At 42.6% G+C, this 25,902-nt stretch overlaps 4 protein-coding genes across 14 annotated transcripts in view; 1 reads left to right on the top strand and 3 right to left on the bottom strand.

Annotated features, from left to right (window-relative positions):
* Positions 1 to 379: 379 nt before the first annotated feature.
* l2hgdh (L-2-hydroxyglutarate dehydrogenase) lies at positions 380 to 7,735 on the bottom strand. Of its 3 annotated transcripts, XM_076300661.1 has the most exons (10): positions 7,488 to 7,735; positions 6,378 to 6,493; positions 6,088 to 6,239; positions 5,596 to 5,727; positions 4,720 to 4,882; positions 4,584 to 4,618; positions 4,192 to 4,359; positions 3,017 to 3,174; positions 2,649 to 2,780; positions 380 to 2,153 (listed from the first exon to the last, which is right to left on the bottom strand). In XM_076300661.1, the coding sequence occupies exons 1-10, from the start codon at positions 7,580 to 7,582 to the stop codon at positions 1,958 to 1,960; spliced, it is 1,347 nt and encodes a 448-aa protein (XP_076156776.1). In that variant the 5' UTR covers positions 7,583 to 7,735; the 3' UTR covers positions 380 to 1,957. The 3 variants fall into 3 exon arrangements, with proteins under 3 accessions (XP_076156776.1, XP_076156777.1, XP_076156778.1); XM_076300662.1 differs by lacking the exon at positions 6,378 to 6,493; XM_076300663.1 differs by lacking the exons at positions 6,378 to 6,493; positions 7,488 to 7,735 and having other exon boundaries at positions 6,098 to 6,187.
* A 68-nt stretch (positions 7,736 to 7,803) lies between these two features.
* dmac2l (distal membrane arm assembly component 2 like) lies at positions 7,804 to 14,176 on the top strand. 3 transcript variants are annotated; one of them, XM_076300665.1, is made up of 5 exons: positions 7,804 to 7,883; positions 8,454 to 8,580; positions 9,114 to 9,322; positions 12,996 to 13,167; positions 13,657 to 14,176. In XM_076300665.1, the coding sequence occupies exons 2-5, from the start codon at positions 8,474 to 8,476 to the stop codon at positions 13,769 to 13,771; spliced, it is 603 nt and encodes a 200-aa protein (XP_076156780.1). In that variant the 5' UTR covers positions 7,804 to 7,883; positions 8,454 to 8,473; the 3' UTR covers positions 13,772 to 14,176. The 3 variants fall into 3 exon arrangements, with proteins under 3 accessions (XP_076156780.1, XP_076156782.1, XP_076156781.1); XM_076300667.1 differs by having other exon boundaries at positions 7,813 to 7,883; positions 8,464 to 8,580; XM_076300666.1 differs by having other exon boundaries at positions 7,827 to 7,883; positions 8,436 to 8,580.
* A 961-nt stretch (positions 14,177 to 15,137) lies between these two features.
* cdkl1 (cyclin dependent kinase like 1 (CDC2 related kinase)) lies at positions 15,138 to 23,028 on the bottom strand. Its single transcript, XM_076300664.1, has 9 exons — positions 22,856 to 23,028; positions 21,319 to 21,440; positions 20,475 to 20,547; positions 19,398 to 19,488; positions 18,828 to 19,028; positions 18,320 to 18,402; positions 17,784 to 17,840; positions 17,432 to 17,596; positions 15,138 to 16,955 (listed from the first exon to the last, which is right to left on the bottom strand). The coding sequence occupies exons 1-9, from the start codon at positions 23,021 to 23,023 to the stop codon at positions 16,851 to 16,853; spliced, it is 1,065 nt and encodes a 354-aa protein (XP_076156779.1). The 5' UTR covers positions 23,024 to 23,028; the 3' UTR covers positions 15,138 to 16,850.
* A 2,611-nt stretch (positions 23,029 to 25,639) lies between these two features.
* The window catches only part of map4k5 (mitogen-activated protein kinase kinase kinase kinase 5), a 55,458-nt gene continuing 55,195 nt past the window's right edge, over positions 25,640 to 25,902 (bottom strand). For all 7 annotated transcript variants that reach the window (XM_076300672.1, XM_076300671.1, XM_076300669.1 and 4 more), the window contains one exon: positions 25,640 to 25,902. This exon is cut by the window's right edge and continues 1,105 nt beyond it. The gene's annotated coding sequence lies outside the window, so the exon portion shown is untranslated.

A 25,902-nucleotide genomic window follows, 5' to 3' on the forward strand; every position in this document is an offset into this window, starting at 1 on the left:
ACATTTAAAAATGTCTAGTTATTAAAAAAAACCCTACATAGCCCAGCTATCAGTATAGAGAAATGTGTGTGCACCAGTTTGATGTCACTGAAGGTTCATCTGCTTCAAAACTGTGTTTAAATATTGCTCCCAAGGTGCCCGTGCCCCACTGAAAATATTCCAGGCCCCCATATGTCATCATTTTTTTAAGTTGCTATTTCTATTCCCTGATCCAGCTGTACATCCCCAGTTGGTCACTCTGGTCCTCTGATGAGCGTCTGTGATGCTTTGGACAAACGTGTCCGCTACCAGAACCATAGTCATACCATCTCAAGGCCCCCCTTGCAGCTACCTGACACCCCCTTGTGGGCCCTAGTCCCCATGTTGACAACCACTGGTATAGAACACAATTTATATTTTATTTTATTTGTTGTTGAGCATTAAAAACAAATCAAATAAACGCAAAATCAAATCTATTATCTTCTTCATCCATACATATTTAAATTGCAGTCAGAATACAGAATAAATATGTATGGGGGCTATTTTTGTAATTTAACACATTAAACCCATTATGCTGATTGTGATTGTGAAACGAGAGATTATGGAAATTATGACAATTTGTTAACAAATATGAGATCCTATCAGAATACCTCTCAATTACCATTGCCATACCATGACAAAAACGTAAAAAACTTTTTGTTTATTATTTATTTTTTCTAGAATTTCACTGTAATAATAATAATAATTAAAAAATAGTTTTATATAGCACCTTTCTAGATACTCAAGGTCGCTTCACATAACACGTTACATAAGAACAGATCTTCAAACACTTTTGGTGAAAAATCAAAATATTTCCCACTTCCTAAACATTCCTCTTATTTGTGTTCCATTTCTCTTATAGTGGTCATTGTTGTAAAGATGTGTGGGCTCGTGGAACCACATGAGCTGCATGGTTTTACATGGTTTTACATCATTTTAGTTCTGTTACAGCACATTTTTTGTTGATACAGTTGATTAAGATAACAGGCAAGAAAATGATGAACAGCTGTTGATTTATGAAGTTAAATTATGCAGCTTAGTTTAAATGCAGAACATCAGTGCCATGGAGATTAAAAAACCAAACACATCCAGAGAGGTAGAACCTCTACTCAGTGCAATACAGCAGTGTGTTGTTTGAGATGAGTGAGCTCTGTAAACCCTTTTGAATCTGTCAAACTGAAACAAAATCTGAAACTTGCAGAAGTACCTTTGTGTTTGTAGAAAGCATGAAAAAAAGTTTTTCAAAAAAAGTAAAAAAATTGCAACTCATGTTGAAAAGAACTCATCTGTAGGCACGTCACGCACGAAAGACAATTTACTCAACACTCATGGCTTGGTTCCCAATTAATCGACAGAGTCAATTAAGTTCTGGGGTTACATTTGCCAAGCCTCGGCAGCATCCGGCATGGTTGTCTGTCAAAGCCCAGACAGACACAGCAGAACCCAATCCCAATCATGATAGGGACGATCCTCTTCTTGTTCCCCCTCTTCTTGTTCGTTCTGGCCTTTCCAGAGAGCTGATCCATGTAAACACCGTATAGACGGACCTGAAGTAGGCTACATAGGATGTCGGCTGGCTCCCATCCAGAGGTCGGTGAGATCAGCACTGCAGAGGCACGGCGGAAACCAACCCGATGGTAAAGACAACTGTAATGTGAGTGTAATGGGATTGGGCCACAGGTGAAAGGAATATGGAAGGCAGCGATGCGGGGCCTGGCCTATAGGGTGACATGGTATGGAAAAGGAGAGAGTGACGACTAAGTTGAGGTCAGGTGTCAGTGGAGAAGTGGGCTAGCGGAAAGCTGGGACGGGGCCCACTATGCAAATGGGACAATGGGGCCTGCCTGACATAATGTGTGTTGTGTGAGTGTGTGTGTGTGTATGCACTTTTGGGTATTTCTTGTGTTTGTGTGTGTGTGTGTGTGTGTGTGTGTGTGTGTCAGAGGGTAAAACGTTTCTCGGCCTCGTCGGCGACCATTTCGGCAATAGCAAGCGAGGAGGTGGCGGCGGGTGAGGGGGCGTTGCGTACGTGCAGCACCCGACTGCCAATTTCCCCCGTGCCCCCGTCAAACACAAAGTCATCCACCAGGTTCCCATCCTTGTCTAGAGCCTGTGCCCGCACTCCAGATGGACCTCTGAGACAGACAGACAGACAGACAGACAGACAGACAGACCCATACACACAATTTAACACAAACAAAAATGATGACACCATTGGAATGAATCACAATATACATCACAATAAAGAAGACACTACAAATCACAATGTTAAGATATTACACTACTTGACAGTATCGACATAAGAGTGACCTGACACTGTCATGAATGTGTCATAAACAAGTCATAAACATTTATGACGTAACGAGTTAGGGTAAGGATTAGGGTTAGAGGTTAGGGTTCATGTGTCATGACAGTGTCATATGTTCATGACAGTGTCATGTCATTCTTATGTCGATACTGTCAAGTAAAGTGTTACCGATGTTTATTATTCATTTTAACATTTGACATCTCAAAAGTATCCAATAAGTAGCTAATACAATCACAGCAGAATTCTAAATAATGAGTTATTATAGCCTATATAGATGAGGGGTTAATGATGACAGTAGGAGATCATGGCTTATGAGGCTTACCTGACTACATCACTTAGAGAGAGCTCGGGGATAAACTTCTGCAGGATTTTCACCTGTGCCCCTATGAACACGCCCCTGAACATTTCGCCCAAACCATAGGTTATGTTCTTCATCACCAGCTTCTGCAAACCTCTACAGATGCCAATGAAGGAGACAGGATGGTTCAACAGGTTATGTTTGCAACATCAAGCTAAAAATGTAGTTTGCTTATGAGAAAATGTACATTTAAAAATCAGGTAATGGCTCTCTGCAAAACAAACAAACAAGAGATATAGCTCATTTGAATTAATTAAAAACTTGTGACTGAAGTACTCCATAATCAACCCAACCCAAAATGTGCTCATGGTCACAGACATCTTCTCTGGTACCTAAAGGATAGTGCATCTGTGAGGTCCCTGACATTGAGGTCATATAGCTGGTAGCCTTCACGTTTGAAAGCCAGGACGGCATTGGGACCCAGCCACACACTGCCGTCCATACGGGGGGTGAAGTGAACTCCCAGGAATGGGAAACGAGGATCTGGCACCTGTCAACATGCATCAGTTCAAAAAGGCAGGTTGCACGCATTATTATCAATGTTTTTGACTCTAATTACAGGATGTAGGATTTAGAATGTAGGATTTCTTTCTTTGAGTCTATGCATTAGTAATAAAAATGTGGGGTTACACTTATGTAAAAGAGAACCTGTTTTGTTTTGGGTGCTGCAACCTTTTGCTTGGAAATGATTTTTCATTCACAACCTATAAATTAACAACTTCTTCCAAAAAGTCTAAAAGAGCTAACAGCTTCCCAGTCTAGAGGAACATCATAAAATGATAAATGACCAAACTGACAAAGGAAAACAATATCTTCAAAACAGCATTTTATGAGATACTCTATGCCAGTGGTTCTTAACTGGTCTTGCTTTGGGACCCGCATGTGAAGTGCTTGTAAGTCTACTTGTTTGGAACATGTTGAATGTTGTTTGGAACATTCTGTGAAGTCTGAACTGTGAAGTCTTCAACTCCTGATGTCACCTTTCAGAGTACTTGACAGGTTTGTCTTTGACACGGGTGCTTTGTTTCCATGTGGCATTTTCTCTCATGTGCCAGCAATTCAGTGAACACCGCACACTGGGGTTTCTGTCCCATTTTGCCTCAATTTAAGTGAATCCGTATCCTACTCCAATTATTCAGGGTCATAGCCCACTTGTGTTTACCGCTAAAATGATGTCTAACATGACCTGTCACATAAATATTGTCTATGTCCATGGAAATGACTGACATACAAATAAAGTCTATCAAAATTCAGGTTCAATATTAGATCTGATAAGGTAACATTTTAAATGGGCAATTTTGTTTTTTTTAACCACAAGCTCCGCGACCCACCCAGAATAGTTCCGCGACCCACTTTTTGGGTCCCGACCAACCAGTTAAGAAACACTGCTCTATGCAATGGTACTGCCTATTATCTCCTAGTATATGTATATAATCAGTGAAAATAACTAAGGGAACATAGTGCTGTCTTCCAGCAGATGGAGTTATGTAAAAGGTTTCAGGCTCACCGGGTAGATGTTTCCCCGCACGAGGTAGCGTTTCTCTGGCTTGAGCACCAGGTAGTCCCCCCTGAAGGGCACGATACGGGGCTCAGGACTACAACCCGAGATCTGGGACAGTCGGTCAGAGTACAGACCCCCACAAGTCAACACATAACGACAATGCACCTCATCACCCTAGAAACACACACACACACACACACACACACACACACACACACACACACACACACACACACACACACACACACACACACACACACACACACACACACACACACACACACACACACACACACACACACACACACACACACACACACACACACAAAAACAAACACAATGATTTACAAGAAAATCATGAAGAAAACCTCTCACGCTCAATCTCTCAAATGACTGACCTTGGAGCTTCTAATAGCAATGGGGTATGTAAGACCTATAAAAGAAAGACATACAAATAATATAATAACTGTATAATCCAAGGTCATTAAGCTCTAAAGTGTGTGAGCGTGTGCACAAATGCGAAAGTGCCTTCACCTTCTGAGATCCTGGCAGGACTCTCCCTCACCACAGTGATGTCAGATGCCTCAAACTCAGTTGTCACGGTTCCCCCTGCCTCTTTAAAATCCTGCCCATACCTGAGGGCAACTTTCCGCCAGTCCACTATGCCAGTGTAGGGTGAGTCCAATGCCATTAAACCCTAAAGCACATGGACACAATGGTCAGAATTCCTCAGGTCATGCTTCAATCTACAGTATTATAAATTACTGTATTCAGGTCATCCGTCAATTGAAATGCAAGTGAAATTCAAGAATTGAATTGGAATTTAAGAGCCAGTTTCAATTCAATTCTGGAATTTTGCACAAGCCTGCCGTGCATGAGTCGATGAGTCATTATGTTGTTACAGCAAAGTGTTTGCACGATATCTCTCAAGCAAAGGATCTTCATTAAACCTGGCATACTTAATCACTTTAAGGGATTGATTAACTGATTAAGTATTTAAGGTCATAAAGTCAAAGGTCAAGATTGTATGGGGGATCATGAATGAATTATTGCTCAAACACACTGTTTGCTGCTTCTCCTTCATATCTATATAGTTCCACAGCAGAAACATTACAGAGCATGATTAGATGCTCAAGGTCAAAGGTCAAATCATACCCAGGGCATCCAAGGTTACAGGACGTTGAGATATACCAATACATGCTTTCTTAAGGTTGTGAGACAATGAGCGGTCTCATCTCTGTCAGTACATAAACACACATAAAGTATATGAGCATGCACAACTGTGCCTTCATGCATGCAAGCACGCGCGCACACGCACACACACACGCACACACACACACACGCACACACGCACACACACACACACACACACACACACACACACACACACACACACACACACACACTCACCCTGCAGAACGGCTCTCTCTCTCTGATGCCTTTGGCGTCGACAACGGTCAAGTCTCGGACATTGTTCTTCATGCCTCGCTCATACAGAGCCTTCAGACGGGGAATCTCCTCACGCTCTGTAGCTACAATCAACTGCAACCAAATTAAAACTGGGCATCAAATCAAAGAGTATAGAAGTAACAAGATTACAAGTTACTTCTATACTCTTTGATCAAATTAAAGATACGTAGCACTATATCGCAATGCACCGAGCACAAAACCAAAAGTAAAAAAAGGATCACACATTGGGGATAAATCTGTAAGCTAATGGCGTTGGAGGCTAACGTGCAAAAAGACTGGAGCTCATGGGTGCGACTGTCACTAGCTACACATCTCTTTAGACATCAAGGAGTGAGCCCTCTGTACCCTATGGAATTCTATTCGATACAACTTTGTATATGATGTCTTACAGTATACACAGACACCTTGCCTGTTTTCCCACGTTCAGCTCACCTTCCCACACCTCTTGTAGGGGATGTTCTTCTTCTCGCAGTACTCATAGGCCAGCGTGGCTCCCTTCACACACAGTCTTGCTTTCAGAGAGCCTGGCGTGTAGTAGATGCCGCTGTGGATTACTCCGCTGTTGTGACCACTCTGGTGCATCGCTGGAGACAGGGGCGAAAAGAAAAACATGGAATTGGAACTGTTCCAACAACTGTGATTATTAACATGCCTAAGCAAAGTTAGGCGGTTCACCTCTTGTGCTCCTGTAGACACACACCCAAACACACAAACTGACTTACAGAGCTCCTTCTCCTTCTCCAGCAGAGCAAAGCTTAATGTTGGGTGTCTAAGGATCAGCTCCCGTGCCGAGGCCAAACCCACGATGCCTCCACCAACCACCACCACATCGTATGAGCTGCAAAGCAAGGCCGCAATCATAATATACTTTGAAGTGGACACCCCCTCCCCCCAATATTAAAAAAAAGCTCACAATCAAAATGCCCCCCCCCCCCACACACACACACACACAATAAGCCTCTCTTGAGACATTGCTTACTGTATTTGAAAGTTGTAGAATACCATGGATATATAAAATACCAAATGAAAAAAGTGACAGCTTGGTCATTATTTCTCTCCGCCCTTCCTCTCCTTTAGCATTTGATTTGACACTTCTGGTTAGACTTAAACTGCATTTTGTTGTATCTGCCTTGTACTCTTATGACACTTTTTAACTAGATAAGTCAGGTTTTGCTTCTTTATTCGGCATAGGCCAGCTTCTATCCCTGCCCAACTGGCATTATAGTGCACCCCCCCCCCCCCCCCCCCCCCGACCCCCCAACCCCCACGTGGGCTCCGTGGCTATGGCCTTGCAGCAAGAGAGCAAAACACATCCATACAGGATTTAGGCCAATCAAATCACTGCACTTACCACTCATACATTATCTGAGTTTATTCAATCACATTTAGCAGCAGTGACACATTTCTCAGTTATAAATCTGCTTTGGGGAAGCCATGTTCGACTATGTTGCATGTCACTAACATTACATGTGATCAAAATCGATACAGGTTGAACTTGCTGAGCAAGTTTCCATTCCAGCACTGAAGCACTCAGCCTTGCTGCCATTTACTTCACAGCCAGTGAACAAGTTAAACTTTGACACTGCTGTAAAGTCTAACTATTGAACTTGGCTTCGCAAACAGTTGTCCTATTGCCCAAACAACCTGTGACACCATGGCTTATGTGTGTGTGTGCTGTGCGAGATACTCAAGCAGACTCTCAACTCGAAGCCTATAACTACAGAGAGATCAAGACCACCTTGACTCACAGCGACTCTTCCATTTAGTTAAGATTGCTAAAACCCCAAAGGATGCTACAACACGCTACAAAGCAACAGTGATTTGTCACTCACCCAATGTGTTGGTGTCTTACAGCGAGCTCAACGAACTTTGGCTGTCTGGCCAGTAAGACAGTCCCAGCCGAGACACTTGACAGCATTCGTATCATTTTTCCAGAATACAAAGGGATAATGCTATATGTCTTAAAATCATCATGTAAATAAATCGCACCTAATCAGTAACTTTATAGGAGACATTTGCACCTCTCCTTAGCTGACCCTCAAGTAAGATAGGCAGCTAAACGATTAGCTAACACAGTCGATTAAACCGTGTTACGTCATTTGAACCTTCCCTGCTCGACCAATGAAGGCGCTTTACGTTTGTACGTAAGGGTGAGAGGTCGTCGTAGCAGCGTGATCAAGGATGTAAATAATGTTGACACTGGCACCTTGCTAGAGGGAACGCAAAAGGTTAGTGAGTAACGTTAGTGGTAACTTAATTGAGCATAATGCGCGTAGAGTGAAAGATTATATGATTATATTATTTTCGTCAAGTTTTCGTAGTTGTTCGTTGTCAGTGGCAGGTGGTGACGCACATGAAACATACACTGTCTAGCCTATGCTATGTCACGTCAAGTGCCATTTCATTAAGGCAAATCCTACAACAAGTAACTTCTCAAATCCCATATAAAACTGCTGCTGGACATCAACATTCTTTTGGCTACTTTTTCAATCATCCCTGGCTTACTAGCATAGCATAGGTCTATGTGTGTGACTGCTAGTTAAGCAGTTAATTGAGATGTCAGTATGACTGGAAGAAGGGAAAGGGAATCATAACTGTCATATCACTTGCCATCTGCTGATTTCAGTTCAATTCCTATTAGACATTCTCTGATTGTAGTAAGCTGTAGAAAGTTACATTTTCTACACTCGAAAAAATTAAATGGTAGACACCATGCTGTTCAGAAGTTCTGCCATGCCTAACTGTCTTCTTCATTAATTCTTTGATGAAAATGTTGCCAGTTCTCAAAAATGTCCCAGTGTTTTTCAGCATTTGAAAAATGAGGTTATTGGGGAAGACTCACTCAGTACTGTGCACTCCGAGGACATTAGCACCAGCAGGGGGCGTCAGACCATTCTGGGGATGGCTGAATGCTGTTTTCAACAGGTGAGCTGCAAGCCCTCAACATATCAATAAGGGGATTCGACTTGATGTAGCCGCCTGCAGCCGTCTTAAGCTTGACTGCATGACATATGCATAACGTGATTATTTCTGAGATTCTGACACGTTTTCAACCCGGAATTGTGCATAAGTCATGCAGTCAGCTACAGACCGCTGCAGGCGGCTACATCAAGTCGAATCCCCTTATTACATTTTAATGAATCTACCTCTGTTAACACCAACTAATTGTCTCTTATAAATAACACGTTTCCATAGCCACTTTCAAGACACATGGTTCACAGACAGATAGCTATCTGTCTAGACACAGTCTTTTGTACTGCCAGTTTTCAGGAGGTTAATCCATGATTTACTCTAATTACAAATTGCCTGTTAACAGGCCTATCTCATAACAAGACATGCACCAGCCTGAACAAGAGAATTCATGCCAGAAGGATTGTAACATGGATGATGAGCCTGATTACAAGGGGATGGTTTCTTTATATTTAGTTCCAGGGTGTTTTTCTTTTGTCCTCTCTAAGGGTGGACTATGAAAGAATAAAAGCTGTGGGACCAGACCGAGCAGCAGCAGAATGGCTGCTCAGGTGTGGAGCGAAAGTCCGGTTCCAGGGCTTTGACCGCTGGCAGCATGACTACAATGGCCTCCCCACTGGCCCCCTTGGTCGCTACAAGATCCAGGCCATTGATGCCACAGATTCTTGCATAATGTACCGCGGATTTGACCATCTGGGTGAGGAATTAACTAAACAGTATTAACACAAAGGGTTCCCTACTTGCATTCCAGAGCTAGCTCAAGGCCCTAGAACATAACAAATATCCTGTGTCATTATATTCTGGTGAGGAAAGGTTCCAATAGATTCTAAAAGGTTCCAATAGGTGGGTTTACATGGACACTTTTATTCTGGTTAGAATCGGAAAAGTGGCTCAATCTCAAGGAAAAGTAAAGCAGCAACGGCTTTTCTAGAGCCCTTGTGAGAACCTGATCGGAATAGAATGTAGGGTATCATATAAATTAGTAGTGGCATCACAAAGTACACCATGGACTATATGCGTGCATACATTGCATTCACACAGGGGTGGATTGCCCTGATGTGGGACATTTTTTCCTTTTTGGACTTCAGTAGTAGGCTATATTATGCTACAATGTGAGGGCAACACATTAAATCCACATCCAATTTTGATCACAGGACCTTACAGTTTTAGCTTTCCCATAGTTTCACTGAAATTCATTAGTTTGGGCAAGAGCTACACCCACTGGAGCTTAGGTGTCCCATATTAGGCAGTGTCCCGCATTAGGACAATTTAGTATACCCCATGTAAACAGTTGGCACAAATTTTTCAATCAGATTAGTTTATTCGGAATGACAAAAAAAACTCTAAACACAGCAATCTAGTTCCATTCGTTTTTTTTATGGTTATGGTTATGGTTATGGGATTTGGCAGACGCCTTTGTCCAAAGCGACACACAAATACAAAACAATATATAATGCTTAAATTTAACAGGGAACAATTTAACATTTTGGTCAGACTACATTAAGGAGAATAGCAATAATAAACAATATCAATTCAATCAATAGCCTAATGAAATAAACAATGAAAATGAAGGAAAATAGCAATAATAAACCATAATGTCCATTCAATCAATAATATAATAATAACAATAGCATGATAAGACTACATTAAGGAGAATATCAATAAAAGCAACAATGTTAATCAACGTAGTTTATAACGTATGAAGGCTTTTTGCACACCCCTTTTGTTGGCGTGTTGGATGTGTGTTGGATATGACCAAAGGTCGCAGATCAGGAGCTTAGAAAGAATCCCGCACACTGTCCATTTCACAAGCAATTATTTATTTAGAAAACACAACGTTTCTAAGACCGAAACGAAACATATTTTTTAAATAAATAATTGCTTGGTCAGTGTGCGGGATTCATAATGGTCAGTGTGCGGGATTCTTTCTAAGTTCCTGATTTGTTTTTTTTATGGAAGGATACGAATCATATTGAGGTGACAAACCTAACATCTCTTTCCAACCCTGCAAATGTACCTTCGCCAAGCAACTCTGCCTAGTATGGGCAGGTGGGTGTAGATCCTAGTTTGAAAAGGAAAGGCTTGGACTGTAAAGAGAAGTCCACACACTATTCGCTCCCAAGCAAATGTCTTTTTTCATCTGATGTTTTGGGGCAAGCCCTTCCACAGACGGAAAGGCTTGGACTGAACACAGTATATCCTGGGTGGGCACAGTTGTAATTGGAAGTACAGTGTGTACTACAGGTATCCAGGAAAGATGTGATCTACCTTAATCAAAACTATAATATTCTGTCACTTCTGCAATTACAATGGTTCAAAAATTAGTCTGCAATTGAAAATGCCAGTCATCTGCAATTTGAGGAGGTGAAGGGGTTAGTCTCCTAATGAATTACTCTCCACACAAACATCACGAGAGCTCAGCTACCATGATTATACAACCTCTTTGATTTCCTTAATTGTGTGAACACAGCAGCTGCCAGCTGTCTCCACTCCCCACGCTTGGCTTCTCTCTTCAAGTGATAATTCAATCCGTTGGCCTGCTATGCGGGTGTGTGCGTGCGTGCGTGTGTGTGTGTGTGTGCGTGCATGCGTGTGTGTGTATGAGAGAGAGAGAGTGAGAGACAGAGAAATAGAAAGGTGAGAGAGTAAAGGAAGGAAGGAGTGAAAGTTACCTGCGAGTGTGAAAGGTCAGGATGAAAGTCAGCCGCTAGAAGATGCGCGCATACTGGTGACGTTAGCGAGGAGGATGTCTTACACAGAAACAAAGCCATCCGTCCACATCACCTCAGATCACCTTGGCTCTCCACATAAAGACAAAGGGGAACGAGAGCAGGGAGGGACGGTGAGAGAAAGAGCAAGAACGACAGAGAGCCCTTTAAATAATACACACACACACACACACACACACACACACACACACACACACACACACACACACACACACACACACACACACACACACACACACACACACACACACACACACACACACACACACACACACACACACACACACACACACACACACACACACACACACACACACACACACACACACACACACACACACACACACACACTGCTGTTCCTCCTAGTATGTGTCCGGTTCGATTGATGCCACTGTCAAACCTGGATCACCACAGGCGTCTCCATCTGGATCTCCAGTTGGTCTGCTGGAGTAGACGTGACAAAAGACCTCAGTGAGAGAAGCCAGCACAGCAGGCAAAGCGTCAATCAAACCTCATCATTTGGATGATTCTATTTTAACTGGGTTCCATTGCAAAAGTCACTTTAAAACAGCAGGCCTACCTGCCACACAACAATGTCTGCTGTGTTACAGAAAGCAGTAGCTCAATCCAATAGGGAGAAAAGAAAGGAAAAAAAGAAAGGAAAAAACTAACTAAATAAATAAGTAGATCAGACCAGTTTTGTAGTGTTCAGAAGTCTGATTGATGAAGGAAAGCTATTTTTGAAACGTGAGGTTTTAGTTTATACGGACATGTAGCGTCTTCCAGAGGGCAGAAGCTGGAACAAGTGGCGGTATTGTGTTCATATTGGCAGCATATATCAAGTTATTCAAGCAGTATATCAAGTTATTCTGTTGCCAATTCAGGCACTTGTAGCTGGGGGCCACATGGTATTAAGGACTATAGGTAGAGCATTATGATATGTGGGCGTTGGATAAGGTGTCGGAAGCCTACGTTGAGGCCCTCAGGATATTGTCTCTGCAACTGTGCTAAAAGCACCAATCCCAGTAAGCCCTTCTGTCCTCTTGAGTTTCTCAAGTGAGGAAGAATCATTTTTATTTAATCAGGATCGTTTTCATGACTAATGACAGTGATGTCACTTCAGTGCTTCAGAGTGGCCTTCCCGTTGTGCACTCTTGATAGCTTGACAACAAAGAGAGATAAGAGGTAAGAGAAGGCCAACACTGCAAGTGAAATGAATATATCAACTATATAAAACAGCATGCAGGGATGGACCAAAGATCATTTTCAATCTTTATATATGATATGATAGTAGCATTTCACTCTAGTATAGCATGGGATTCAGAATCACAATTGTCACTGCATTAATGTGAAGCAGAGGACTACATTACATTACATTTAGCAGACACTTCTTGACCAAAGTGACTTACAGCTATATTACAAGGGATCACATTGTCCCCGGAGCAATTTGGGGTTAAGTGCCTTGCTCAAGGGCACAACGGTGGAAGCCAGGAATTGAACCGACAACTTTAAGGCTACTGCACGCTAGCCCAGCTCCTTAACCACTACACTACCACCGCCCCCAGGGTTTCAGAGGATGAAAGACTGTGAAGTGAACATGTGGCTAATGAGTTCTAAATGGAGACTGTGTTGTGGTTGCAGATGGGCTGGAGCATGTGGAGGAAGTGAGGCTGATTAAGAACATCTACATCGAGGACACCTGCCTGGAGAGGCTGAGCAAGACGGAGAAGCTTCAGGACACCCTCCGTCGCCTGGAGATCGTCTCCTGTGGCAACGTTACAGATAAGGGCCTCATCGCCCTGCACCACTTGAGGTGGGTGACCTCACCAGTATGAGGGAGAGGGAGTGGAAATGTTTGGTCATGATACATGCTACATGTTGTGGCCAAAATGTTGATGAGGTTGAGGCCACTAAGGTGGTCAACAAACTCCAGTGCATGGCTATTGTGTATTTCTGAGCTTGACAGTTAGCATTGAAGTAACAGTGGAGCGATAGTAATTTCTCTATCTTCTTCTGTTTCCTCGTTAGCTGCATGAGCAAGACCATTGTATTAGTCTTAGATCTCCAATAGGCTTCTGCTGGGGCTGCTAAGGTTGAAACTAGTGGCAGATGTCATCAAGTGTTTTTCTTAAATTATACACTCATAGAGATAATGGCCGTTGTGAAAGATTCACTTCTCTATCCAGAGGGCTATCCAGTAATTGACAGTGGTATGTGAAGTGAGCTATACAGTAAATTCCCCTTTGCTTTGTACTTGACTAGTGTTAAGCCAGCTACTGTATCCCCGATGTTCCCCCTGTAGGAATCTGGAGTATCTGTTCCTGAGTGACCTGCCCGGGGTGAGGGAGAAAGAGACTACCGTTGACCGACTACAGACCGCTCTGCCACAGCTGGACATTGAACTGGACCTGGGCTGACTCACTCCACCTGCCATGGACGCAGTGATGTCCATGGTGACGGTAACCATAGAAATGTCAATGCCAATGATGTCAAACAGCAACTGAGCAGAAAAATTACTAGGAGATACATTTTGCTCTGTCACAGCACTTTATTTATAGCAACAGAGAAAAGAGAGTCAAACACAAAGAGATTCTAATGTTGTTTTGCTATGTTATTCTAGGTATCAAACATTGTTATTGTTACTCCATAGAAAAGAACCACAGAGACATTGTTATTACTAAGAAAGCTTTTATGCATGCATGAAGATGCTAAAAATGACAAAGACTCGTAATTCGTTGATTTGGCATTTGGTGCAAGTCAAGGGGACACTGCAGGGCTATAGAGCACCACTTGTTGGGGATGGATATATATATATATATATATATATATATATATATATATATATATATATATATATAATACCAACCAACCAATAAAGCTTAAAAGCTTAATAAAGCTACCAAAAAATGTGTCTTTTTACTTTTTTTTCTTCTTTACTCAAATGACCAAATGGCTGCAGGAACTGGCTAATGATTACAATTTACTAAACTGAATGACTAAGTTCTGGGGGGGGGGTTCTGTGCTGTGTCGCCACGGTGCTGGACTGTGAGGCCAGCACTGTTCTTTACTGCCAGGTGAGTGAACTGGGCTGGTGTGGAGGTGATCGGTGACCTCTCTCAATGCGGCCAGCCTGTGTCAGTGTTTCCATTTGCGTGAGTCGGTGTCATTTTTACCCACTTTCCTTCCTACTTCTCGCATAACCTGAGCACTTAATTTGTCTCCGAGAACGTTTTTTCGGCATTTTGTTTAGATTTCATTTCACATTTTGTTTAATGTGGTCATTTCATATAGACTGAATAAATATCTGAAGAGTTATATGGTAGATGTAGATGGGTTTTTTTTTCCAGCTCACCAATTGTTGTGCTTAAGTATTACTACTGCGCACTGACCTAGATAAAAATGGCAGCAGACCAGTCAGTGTTACTGCTACCCACTTGGTATTTGATTTTAAAGGCACTGCTACCAACTGGCCAGTGTAGAAAGCCCTGAATAAGAGCCAGTGAATCCTAATGTGCGAGATGAGTTGAATTAGGTGTTGGCGGATCTGTTTTCAGTGACCGATCTGCTTTCCGAGTGTGAATCCAGTCTTTGCCTGAATCCAGACTGCCTGACTGATTCAGCTGATCAAAAACCAGATCAAGCCCCCTTCCAATGTGGCTTTGTCATGAAACATTTTCCCCAATCAGTATAGAACTGAAAAACAGCCCTGGAACATGTTATTCACTAGAAAATCCTGTCATTGATTCACTCATATACATTTTCTAAAAAAGAAACAAACAAAATATACAAAATAAACAATTATATTTGGCAAACAGGGAGAGGCAGTAGAGTCCCTTTGTTGTCTAAGTACCGTTAGCAGAGCACTAGACTGCTCATTGTCAACATTCACAAATACATCCAATACCTAACAAATAAAACCTGAAGATTACCCAACAGCTAGAAAAAAGGCTCTTTGTAGATAATGTGGTGTAATGCATCAGACCGTATAGATTAGGGGTTCTCAAACTTTTGTGGGCCGGGGACCCCTCATGGAGTGAAAAATTCTCCAAGGACCCCTCATAATCGCAACACATAAAACTTAAATTAATCATGAAGCTGTATAGCCTTTTTTTCTGTTAGATGCTTATGTTATATGTATTTTAAAAACATAGAGTGCTAATACCACAATAGTCATGTTAGCAAACTTTGACAGTATGTAGGATTTTTTTAAAGGATTGTTGTTTCTTTGTCAAATGTAGGCCTGTTGTGTTGAACATATAGTGTTTGCTTCACATAACTTACATACAACATAATTAATAGTAAAGTGTTTTGACGTATTGATGTAACGTATCAGCAGATCAATTGGGCAAATGCTGATACTGTAGCATTTTTCGCCATATAAGACAATTTCATATTTTGTAGCAAACTTTGTCAGGGACCACCGGACAATGTGCTGCGGACCCCTGGGGGTCCCCGGACCCCACTTTGAGAACCAATGCAAACAGATAACAGTAACATAAATGCAATGATAACAGCAAAATGCCTAGTGAGGGTTTGAAACTGGACTACATCACTGGTTCCGTATCAGACCTGTTAAGACCAAGTAGGGGGGAGTCAGGAGTGAGAAGTCTTTATGACTGCAGGAATTCTAACCATCAAAACAGAAACATCTCATATATTTAATCAGCCATTTGAAGACTCTCAGGATATTAAATGTGTAATAATGTGTAGCATGTTGGTTTTCTTCTTTAGAATCAGAGCAACTAAAAATCTTAGTGTGTGTTGCATGCATATCATGCATTTTCCCGTCTTATTTCCATTTCTCAAAGATAGAAAAAGGAATAAAAAATAAAAAAGGAACATGATGCAATAAATGGTTGGAATATTGAGAAACACTAGCTTTTCAAACATGGCTTTAGATTCAAACTGCACTTGAGGAAATGAGAAATGTTGTGCAGGTCTCTTCCTAGACCTAGATGATGCTTTTTGGACCCAGCCACACTGGGTCTGAAATTACCTGCTCTTGCACTTATTAGTTAGAGCCTATGTCACCACTCCAGAGAGGAACCCAAAACTTGGTACTGATCAGCTAATGGGTACCAACTTGCTTCTGCTTAAAATGGCTACTGGAGAGTGTCCTTTCAACATTCTCAAAGGTATTTTGTCCAGCAGAGGTTTGCAAGTGCTGTTCCTGAACTAGGCAATAGGTCAAAATAAAGGAGATATAAAAACTTAGCAATCTGGCTTGCAAGAGTATTAGTGAGACTGAAAATAGGTTTTTGGTTGCTTAGTTTCTCCTCAGACCGTGTTTCATTTTTCACACTAAAGTAACCCTCACAGGAAGGGATACTCCTACGCCGGTCACTTTCCTCCCCTCTGCTGCCCGACATACTGATTGGACCATCTTCTGCAGGTTGTGAGAGTGAGGGGTTTTCAAAGCATTGGCTAGTCCCTGAGTTATCCAAGGAAACTGCTGGTGTGTCTGTGTTTGTGTGGGAGAAGGTATGCATGTGTGTGTTAGATGTTGGGGAAGTGGTAGTTGAATTTGCGCAAGTTGTAGTATTTGTTGTTCCTGTTGTCCAGAACAGGGAAGATGCTACTGCTGGTTAGCTGAGGCAAATACTGAGAAAGACAGAGAGAGAAAGAAAGAAGGAGAGAGAGGATTCAGTACAAGAACTAATTTGGTTACACTAAGTCGCTCACATCATGAATCTTGAATTTCCCCTTGGGGATCAATAAAGTATCTATCTTATCTATCTTATCTATCTATCTATCTATCTATCTATCTATCTATCTATCTAATCATAACTCAATATTTGATCAATATAACTCCATGAAATAGAACAGTCACGCTAAAAACATCTCATACCTTGAATCACCCTACAGTAGAGAAATACAATAGTACTAAGTAGAGTAAGTAAAGTACTATGGTTATAAAATCTCAACACAATTTCCCTATACAACCCCATAGCATGCATGACATTTTCTTAATGGCTGGTAGATTGCAGTGTCTTCACCTCCGGTGGGAAATAGTAAAACACTGGGGGACACCCCTGGCACAAAAGGGCAGAAGACGCAACGTTTCCATGGCAACTCACCCCAGGAGGTAGGTGTTTGGCGCGGGGTTGCCGCGAGCGTCTCTTGGTGGCCCGGTTGAGCTCCCGGGCCACGCTCTCACTCTCCTCGCGCAGGCTGTCGAAGTAGGGGTGCTCAAGCAGCTGCTCGCACGACAGACGCTCGGATGGATCCATCCGCAGGCAGCCCTGGGGTCAGAGGGTGAAAGGCCAAAGGGCAACTCTAAGTAATCGTTTATTTACCTTTACGTATATTCATATTCATGTTATAGTTATATTTCAATCAACAACCTTCCTCACAATGCAGTGCTGGAAGGAGGATGACAATGAAGATTAAACCAAAAAGTATTTCTGTGTGTGTGTGTGTGTGGCTTACCCTCATAAGACTGAGTGCTTGGTAAGAGAGGTTCGGGTATTTCTGCTCCAGAGTCTCCTAAAGATGCACACACAAACAATGATTATGTAATAAGGGACCTCCTCACAGTGCTCTGTATTCCCTCAATGAGAGTGTTTGTGTGTGTGTGAGAGAGAGAGAGTGAGTGTGTGTGTGTGTGTTTCCCCTGGGAGTGTGTTTGGAAAGTTTGATATGGCAGGATGTTTACAAACAGCAAATTAATTGTGTATGCTTCAATGAGGTTGAGGACAAACAAGGTGTGTGTGTGTGAGAGAGAGAGAGAGAGAGAGAGAGAGAGAGAGAGTGTGTGTGTGTGTGTGTGTGTGTGTGTGTGTGTGTGTGTGTTTCCCCTGGGAGTGTGTTTGGAAAGTTTGATATGGCAGGATGTTTATGTGTGATTAACAGCAAATTAATTGTGTATGCTTCAATGAGGTTGAGGGCAAACAAGGTGTGTGTGTGTGTGTGTGTGTGTGTGTGTGTGTGTGTGTGTGTGTGTGTGTGTGCGCTTGTCCTCTTACCATCTCTAGTGGTTCAGGAACAGATACCCCACTGAAGAACTGGTTGTTGCTGAAGACCTGCTGGTGCCTGGGGATCAGATCTCCTACAGGGAGAGTGAAGTCAGGTCACAGACAGCTCTACACAAATACACTCACTGTTCACGCCATGTTACACTTACCGGTACACATGAAGACAAACGTAAATATTCAGACAAAATATTAATGGAATATGTCCGGCGTAAATACTCTCTCTTGCTATTTATTAAAAAATATTTCTTGATCTATCTTTCTTTGCACTCGCACAGAAAAAGCTGAACACCTAATGAAATTTCACTACATCCTTTACGTTACTATTTCTATGTATGTGACAAATAAACCTCCTTGTATCCTTGTAATAAAGATATGATAAATATGAAAACAAAGTTGATGTTCATGATCAACATCATGATTGTAAATATTGCGTCACATCATTTAAATATTTCATCGCATATCTACACACACATTCACCACAACATGCTTTTTTTCTTACCCAGTGTTTTTCTGATGAGGTAGAGCTGGTCCACGTCAGATTTGCCCGGCCAGAGGGGGGAGCCGGAGAGCAGCTCAGCGAAGACGCAGCCCACCGCCCACACGTCCACTGGGGGGCCGTACTGTGTGTCCCCCACCAGCAGCTCCGGGGCCCGGTACCACCGGGTCGCCACGTAGTCTGTGTAGTAGTCACAGGGCCCCGCTGGTGAGGGAGGGGGAAGAGAAAAAGAGAGAGAGGGGGGGGGGGCAATGGAGAGGAGATGGAGAAGAAGGGAGGGAGAGTAAACAGGAGGGAGACAGAGAAAAGTGGATGTACAGGAAATTAAAAGCAAGAGGGAGGGAGAGAGAGACAGAATGGTGAATGAGAGATGAGGGAGTGATAGATTATAAACAGAAGGAAACAGGAGTAATAAGAAAAAAAATAGAGAGAGAGAGAGAAAGAGAGAGAAAGAGAGAAAGGGAGTGAGTGCATGAGTGAGAGAAGCACATTCTGTCCCAAAAAGGGACATTACGAGGCAGCTTGATCCAACCCTACGATTTAGGACGACTATCTTAAAGGTGCGATACGTACTGAGGATACGGGCGAAGCCGAAGTCACATAGCTTAATGACCTGCTGTTTGGTGATGAGGATGTTCTCTGGCTTTACATCTCTGTGGATACACTGTCACACACACACCCACACACACACACACACACACACACACACACAGAAAACACAAAAAGTAAACACATTTTGCTTGTTTAAACAGAGCATTTTACTATAGGATCAGTATTTTAGAAGAGGTTACGGACAAATAGGTTGGGAGTGACTGACAGAGTGGACTGTCTTTAGAGGAGCAAAGAGGGAAAGGCCTTCACTCCCCTCCCCTTTAACCCTACAAAGAGACCCTGTGAAGAGGGCTGTTACTACTGACTAGCCCTCTGTGTGTGTGTGTGTGTGTGTGTGTGTGTGTGTGTGTGTGTGTGTGTGTTTTAACAGCCCACCAGTAAAGATAAAAGAATTCTTATAAGGACAACCATGAACTAGCTCTGAGGAGTGAGTGAGTGAGTGAATGAGAGAAAGAGGGAGTGTTCAAGGGGAGGGGGGTGCAGTGTGTGAGTGAAGAACACAGGGCAGAAGCTGTGGGTTCTGTTCACAGTATGCATATTAACACAGCTGTGACAATAGTTTGTTACTGTATGTAGACATGGTGTGCTAGTGTGTGTTTGTAGACATGGTGTGCTAGTCTGTGTATGTAGACATGGTGTGCTAGTCTGTGTATGTACACATGGTGTGTTAGTCTGTGTATGTACACATGGTGTGTTAGTCTGTGTATGTACACATGGTGTTAGTGTGTGTTTGTAGACATGGTGTGTTAGTCTGTGTATGTAGACATGGTGTTAGTGTGTGTTTGTAGACATGGTTAGTGTGAGACGGAGGTAGTGTAGTGGTTAAGGACCCGGGTTAGCATGCAGCAGCCTGAAAAGTGGTGGGTTCAATACCCGGTTTCCATCACTGTGCCCTTGAGCAAGGCACCTAACCCAGAGTTGCCCCGGGGACAGTGGCCCTTGTAATATAATTGACATATGCAAGTCGCTTTGGATGCAAATCGTCTGCTAAATGAATTAATATAGACATGGTGTGTATGTGGACATGATGTGTCTTACGTTTTGTTTATGGCAGAAGTTGACAGCCTGGAGTGTTTGCCAGGTGATGCTTTTCACCAGGTGCTCAGGAACTCTGTAGTGTTCAGACAAAAACAACTCAGGCAATCAGCAATGCCTAACCAGTACGATCCTCTCCACAAAAACAACCCACTCCCCGCTGAAATCCACATCTCAGACCATGTCATTGTATTTCCTATAGTCCTATGGCGTGTCTATTGGTTTCAGGACAAACTTTTTTCCTCCCTTCCCTGGCTTAGGCACTGTACATAAATACAGACAGGTTAAGTAAGACATGTTCTCTCTCTCCCTCAGGGACAGAGGAAGTATTGAGGTAGGGGTTTTGTCAGAAGCACTGGCTTGGGGGTTTGTTGATTCGGAGTCCATTTATCAGGGCTGTCGAGGGAGAGGCCTAAATCGAGCCGGAGGGGACCATTTCAGCCCTTCCACCCTGTGCCAGCAATGGATTCTAAGACATAGCATCGCAATAAACATTCCGCAACAATCAGCTCCGACGCCATGGCAACCGTCAAACAATATGGCTGCCAGAGAACCTGGACTGGACAGCCTCTCGTTAAAGAATGTGGAGTGTGTTTGTGTGTGTGGGAGAGAAAGAGCGAGGGAGAGTGAGAGTGTTGTGTGTTTTTTTTTTTTTTGAGAAACAAGTCAGAGGTGTGGGGCCTACAAATGTTGGAGTGTGATCTCTGTGTGTGTGTTTCGGACTTCAACAGAAATAACAGAAGAGTGTAAAATACAGTATGCATACATTTGCAAAAAGGCAAGAAAACAGTCCAACAACTTCCCATTTTGCATGTGGTGTGTCTGTGTGTGTGTGAGACACACTTACCCATGTGGGTAGCGGTCCAGCTCATTGAGGACAGTGTGGTCACAGTACTCAAACACCAGGTGTAGCTTGCGCTTGCGGCGAAACACCTCGATTAGGTTAACCAGGTTACTGTGCTTTAGTTGCTGTAGGGAGCACACACACACACACACACCACACACACCACACACACACACACACACACACACACACACACACACACCACACACACATGTGGAGGTGCATTGAAGAAGTGTTAATGACCAGGAGCTGTCAGGGGCAAGCTGATGCATGTTTTATCAAACACACATCGTAAGGCAAACAGGATGCTCATAAAAGTCTCAAAGGCACATCAGATAACCTGCAAGCACACAATGACAAGCCTTTCATCACCAGGTACAACTGGCTGCTGTTTCACTCAGATTTCTAGGCACAACCGTGCACATTCACAGACTATTTTCCTGACCTACATGTTATCAACAAATTGTCAATTTGTCAATACTGACATTCAAGACCATTAGCGTAATTCTGACCTTTTTGCAAGAGGTAAGAAATTCCATGCTGCTCCATATGAAGGTGTGCAGCTCATATAAATAATTCATTAAATTTGGCATCCATCAAGAACAGGTTGTAATCTACATGCTCAGCAGTTGTTAATATGAAAAAAGTCTAAGCCAGTGACGGCCAAAATCACGAGGCCTATGGAGAACTGTCAAATTCAGGACTGTTCTGCATGCTGATGCTTCGTGGCTCTCTGTGTATGAACCCTCACTGAGCTCTAGAGTCTAGACGGTGGAAGAGAACAAACTCTAAAACTGAAGAGAATGGACGGAGAAAGCACTCTCTTGTCCTGCGTCCAAGTAGGGTAACTGGAGATGGCTCTCTAATCTAGCCTTGTGCCACCTTCTTTGGCATCTGGGCATGGGCACATGGTAGAGGTGTGTGGTAAGCGATGTGTATGTGTGTGTGTGTGTGTGTGTGTGTGTGTGTGTGTGTGTGTGTGTGTGTGTTGCTCAGCAACACACTTCATGGCACCTCAGCTGGCATCAGGACACCGATGGGAAGTCTGTGAGAATTTGTGTGTGCTCCAGAATAACACCTTTCTAAACACTCTACTCCTGCCACTTCTCCTGGCATGAAGACAGAGGGCTGAAGTGTGAGTGTGGGGTTTTTTCACAACCCAGGACGGTTTTACATTCATGAAAACACGCATGCTGCTACATTCATGAAAAAAACTTTTAAAGATCTTTAACTTCAAGACTGGAAGGCATACTGACATCGGACAGTAACCTTATACATAAACAAAAATGATAGAGAAAAGGGAATACATTTATATTTTGTCGAACTAAATTTCAGAAAAGTCAGAATAGGAGCAAAAAGCGCAGCTCACATAGACACAACAGTTTTTAAGCAGTTTGACGGCCGGTGCATCCAAACTGACCAGAATGAATTTGGAAGCTGACCAGGCAGTTTAACATTCCCCATTTTATAGTCTGTTGTCAAATGCAAATGTTTAGTTTAGCTTTAATAATAAGAAACGTATAAGCGTAAATGGCGTTACCTTAAGCATACGGATTTCCCGAAGAGCGATTTTCTTAATGATAGGGTCATCCTCAGATTCCACAAACTTCTTGATGGCCACAATCTGGCCCGTGTCTTTGTTTCTGCATTTGAATACGACTCCATATGAGCCCTCTCCAATCTTTCCAATCTTCTCATACTTTTCCATCCTGCAAAGCGGTGGCTCCCGACAGAATCTCCACCGCAGGCGCAATCTGTGCGCACAGGCGCGACCTGAGATGCGAGACAAACTTTTACTTGCAGACATTTTCCAGGAGCAGATACAACATCAGATGTTTGCTCATAGATTTTTTTTGGATGCTGTGCTAGATCCTGTTGGCTCTTTCAGAAAATCATAACGGGTAGCATTTATTTCGCTTCACGTTATTGTCCAATGCATTTGGTTTTTTTGAGAGGTAGTTGTACGTTTTCTAATTTATAATCATATTTTCATATTTAAGTTATAAGAAATATTTTGTGCAAAACCTACACAATATTTAACCTCGCTTTGTTGACCGAAATATTTATTTGGGCTTGTGTTTTCTTTTTTTTAGTAGGCTACCTATCATCCCTTCAAAGATTGTGCATTATGTGGGCTGATCAACAGCTAGGATACGGAACAAACAGGCATTGTGTTTAAAGGGACCTGTTTGCAGATGCACTCATTTTCATCATGGACCAACTCTGGACTCTGGACTACCGTGCGCAGAAAATAGGCTATTTCAGCGCCAAACTAGCCTACTGGACGTTCTGTGGACAGTTCAGTCACAAAACCACACTGGATAAACAACAGGCGCATCTAACAGTCGCTTTCCAACATTCAAAAACACTCAGCATCAGGCCGCACGTAACCCACTTTATGCATGCAATTTCGCCACGGGGATTTGTACAACAACAAATGCTTGGAAAATGATCTCCGGGCAACAGGTGAATGACTGCCCTTATCGCGGGCATACAATTCGATTACATCGGATCAAGAGATCAATTAACCCGGCCGCGGCAACACTACACCTGAACGAGGGTACATGGGGATTGCGTAACGTGAAAGATCACAGAGAGCAAACGCAAAGAACCAAACCAGATCTAGGGAAAAAAATCTTTTACAGATTCGCCTACGCAAAAATGGAAATATGGAAGCTGTAGACAACAGAACTGCTGTGCATTTATACTTTTGTGGATGGCAACAAACTTAGAACAGATTTGCGTGTAGCCATCTCAACAGAGTTGAGACTAAAAAAGAAGCGAGAAAAACACATAACATTATAGCCTACACATAAATTAGATTATAGTTTCACCCACCTGTTGTAGAGCGAAGAACCAATCTGATCTGCAGAGATAAAACAGATGTAGTACCAGATAATCGTCCGACTTTTTTGAAGGGATGTGTTTGTAAGTATTGTGTGTGACCCGACGAGTGTAAACGTCTGAGTGTGTGTGGGTTTGTTGAGTGGGATACTTCTTGTCCAGGTCCTTCGCTTTTACAGTCTGGTCCCCATAGGAACTACAAAGCAAGCTCCACCCCCCATCAAGCTGAGAGCAATATCTCCTAGCACACATACTCACCAATAACCACACGCTTCAACTCTGATTGGTAGCAACACATCACACTTTCTCTCTCACACACACTCTGCTTACCTGCTTACCTCACTAACTGCGCTGGGGTCTTTTGGCTCAGGATGTATCTGGGCACAAGAGGCTGTGGTACATGTTTTCCTTACTCTCTCCAACCACACACACACACACCACTGTTTCCTGTGCAGTTTCTCTGACTCCCTCTTACACACAGAGCATTGTCACAGTGATCAGAGACATGAGCTCCTATTTTAGGACCTTGAATGTGCTCAGTTTTTGGGTGCCCCTCCCTGGTGCTGTGTGGATTTATAGATGTAAAAGGCAAATGCAGGCACCCTTTCAATGCAAATCATGACATCTGCTGGTTACTGTACAGGGAATTCCTTTGACGCTACATTCTGATGATGGATGGGTAGAATGAGCAAGTGGGAGGAAAAAGAGAAAGGGAGAGATACACAGGGGGCTGTCGCCGTGCCAACCATTGGTGTGATGACGACAGTCTCAGAGTGACTCGCTGTCGGTCTGGGTGCTGTGCAGCAGCTCCTTTTAAACCACTAGAGGCCCCAAATATAGACCTGCTTTGGGAGATACACACACACACACACACACACACACACACACACACACACACACACAAACTGAGCAACACCACCTGGATGCTGGGAAATGATGGAGGGAGGGGTTCTCACTGTGCTACATTTAGCAAATACGCCATTGATGGTTACTAAAGATGGAGCGTTGACAAGGCAGAGGCAAAACAATGACAAAGATTTTGTTGTTCTACGGTTTCTGAAGGTCACCTCTGTCAGCTCTCAGCTAATTAATGAGGAAAAAATGAATGCCAACTCAACTCTCTTCGCAACCTAAGCACTCTATTGAACAGCAATACAGTCCAAATAAAAAAGGTTAGCCAGGGATGAAATGCAATTAAGCTCAAAGGGATTGATTCTGTTTTCCCAGAGTGCTAACCTGAAATTATTCACATCGGCCAAATGGAATGGCTATTCATTATATTAGTCATATTAACTCCGTTTTCCAGCTCTTTTCCCATTCAGAAAGGTCAAGAATATTAGGGTCAAATACTGAACAGTAGTATTTTAAAGGACAAACTTAAACCCTCTAATGAAACATATGTTAGCTTGGTGAAAGTATCACACAGTAATAAGTCTCTTATTAAAAAGTAATTATCAAAAGAAATCAATCAGAAACTCAGTTTTATTGTTAACAATAGCTTTTTTTATTACAAAAAAAACTGCATACATTAAACGTTTTGCGAGGAAAAAACCTGGCAGTCATTAAAACGTAGTGACCACCACGTTCTGTCAAACTTTAAATAAAAAAGAAACAACATTAATGTACAAAAGTGCTTACATGGTGCAAATATCTGAGTAAAAGCAACAACGGATCATAAAAAGAATACCACTTTACATTATAATCAAATTCCTAAAAATAAACTGATAGGAGCTGGAAAAAAAA

The sequence above is a fragment of the Alosa pseudoharengus genome, unplaced genomic scaffold (assembly GCF_046254945.1).
Source record: "Alosa pseudoharengus isolate Yale_2024_CS ecotype anadromous, Long Island Sound unplaced genomic scaffold, YU_APseudo_1.1 YU_APseudo_1.1_scf_22, whole genome shotgun sequence".
Classification (NCBI taxonomy): Eukaryota; Metazoa; Chordata; class Actinopteri; order Clupeiformes; family Clupeidae; genus Alosa; species Alosa pseudoharengus.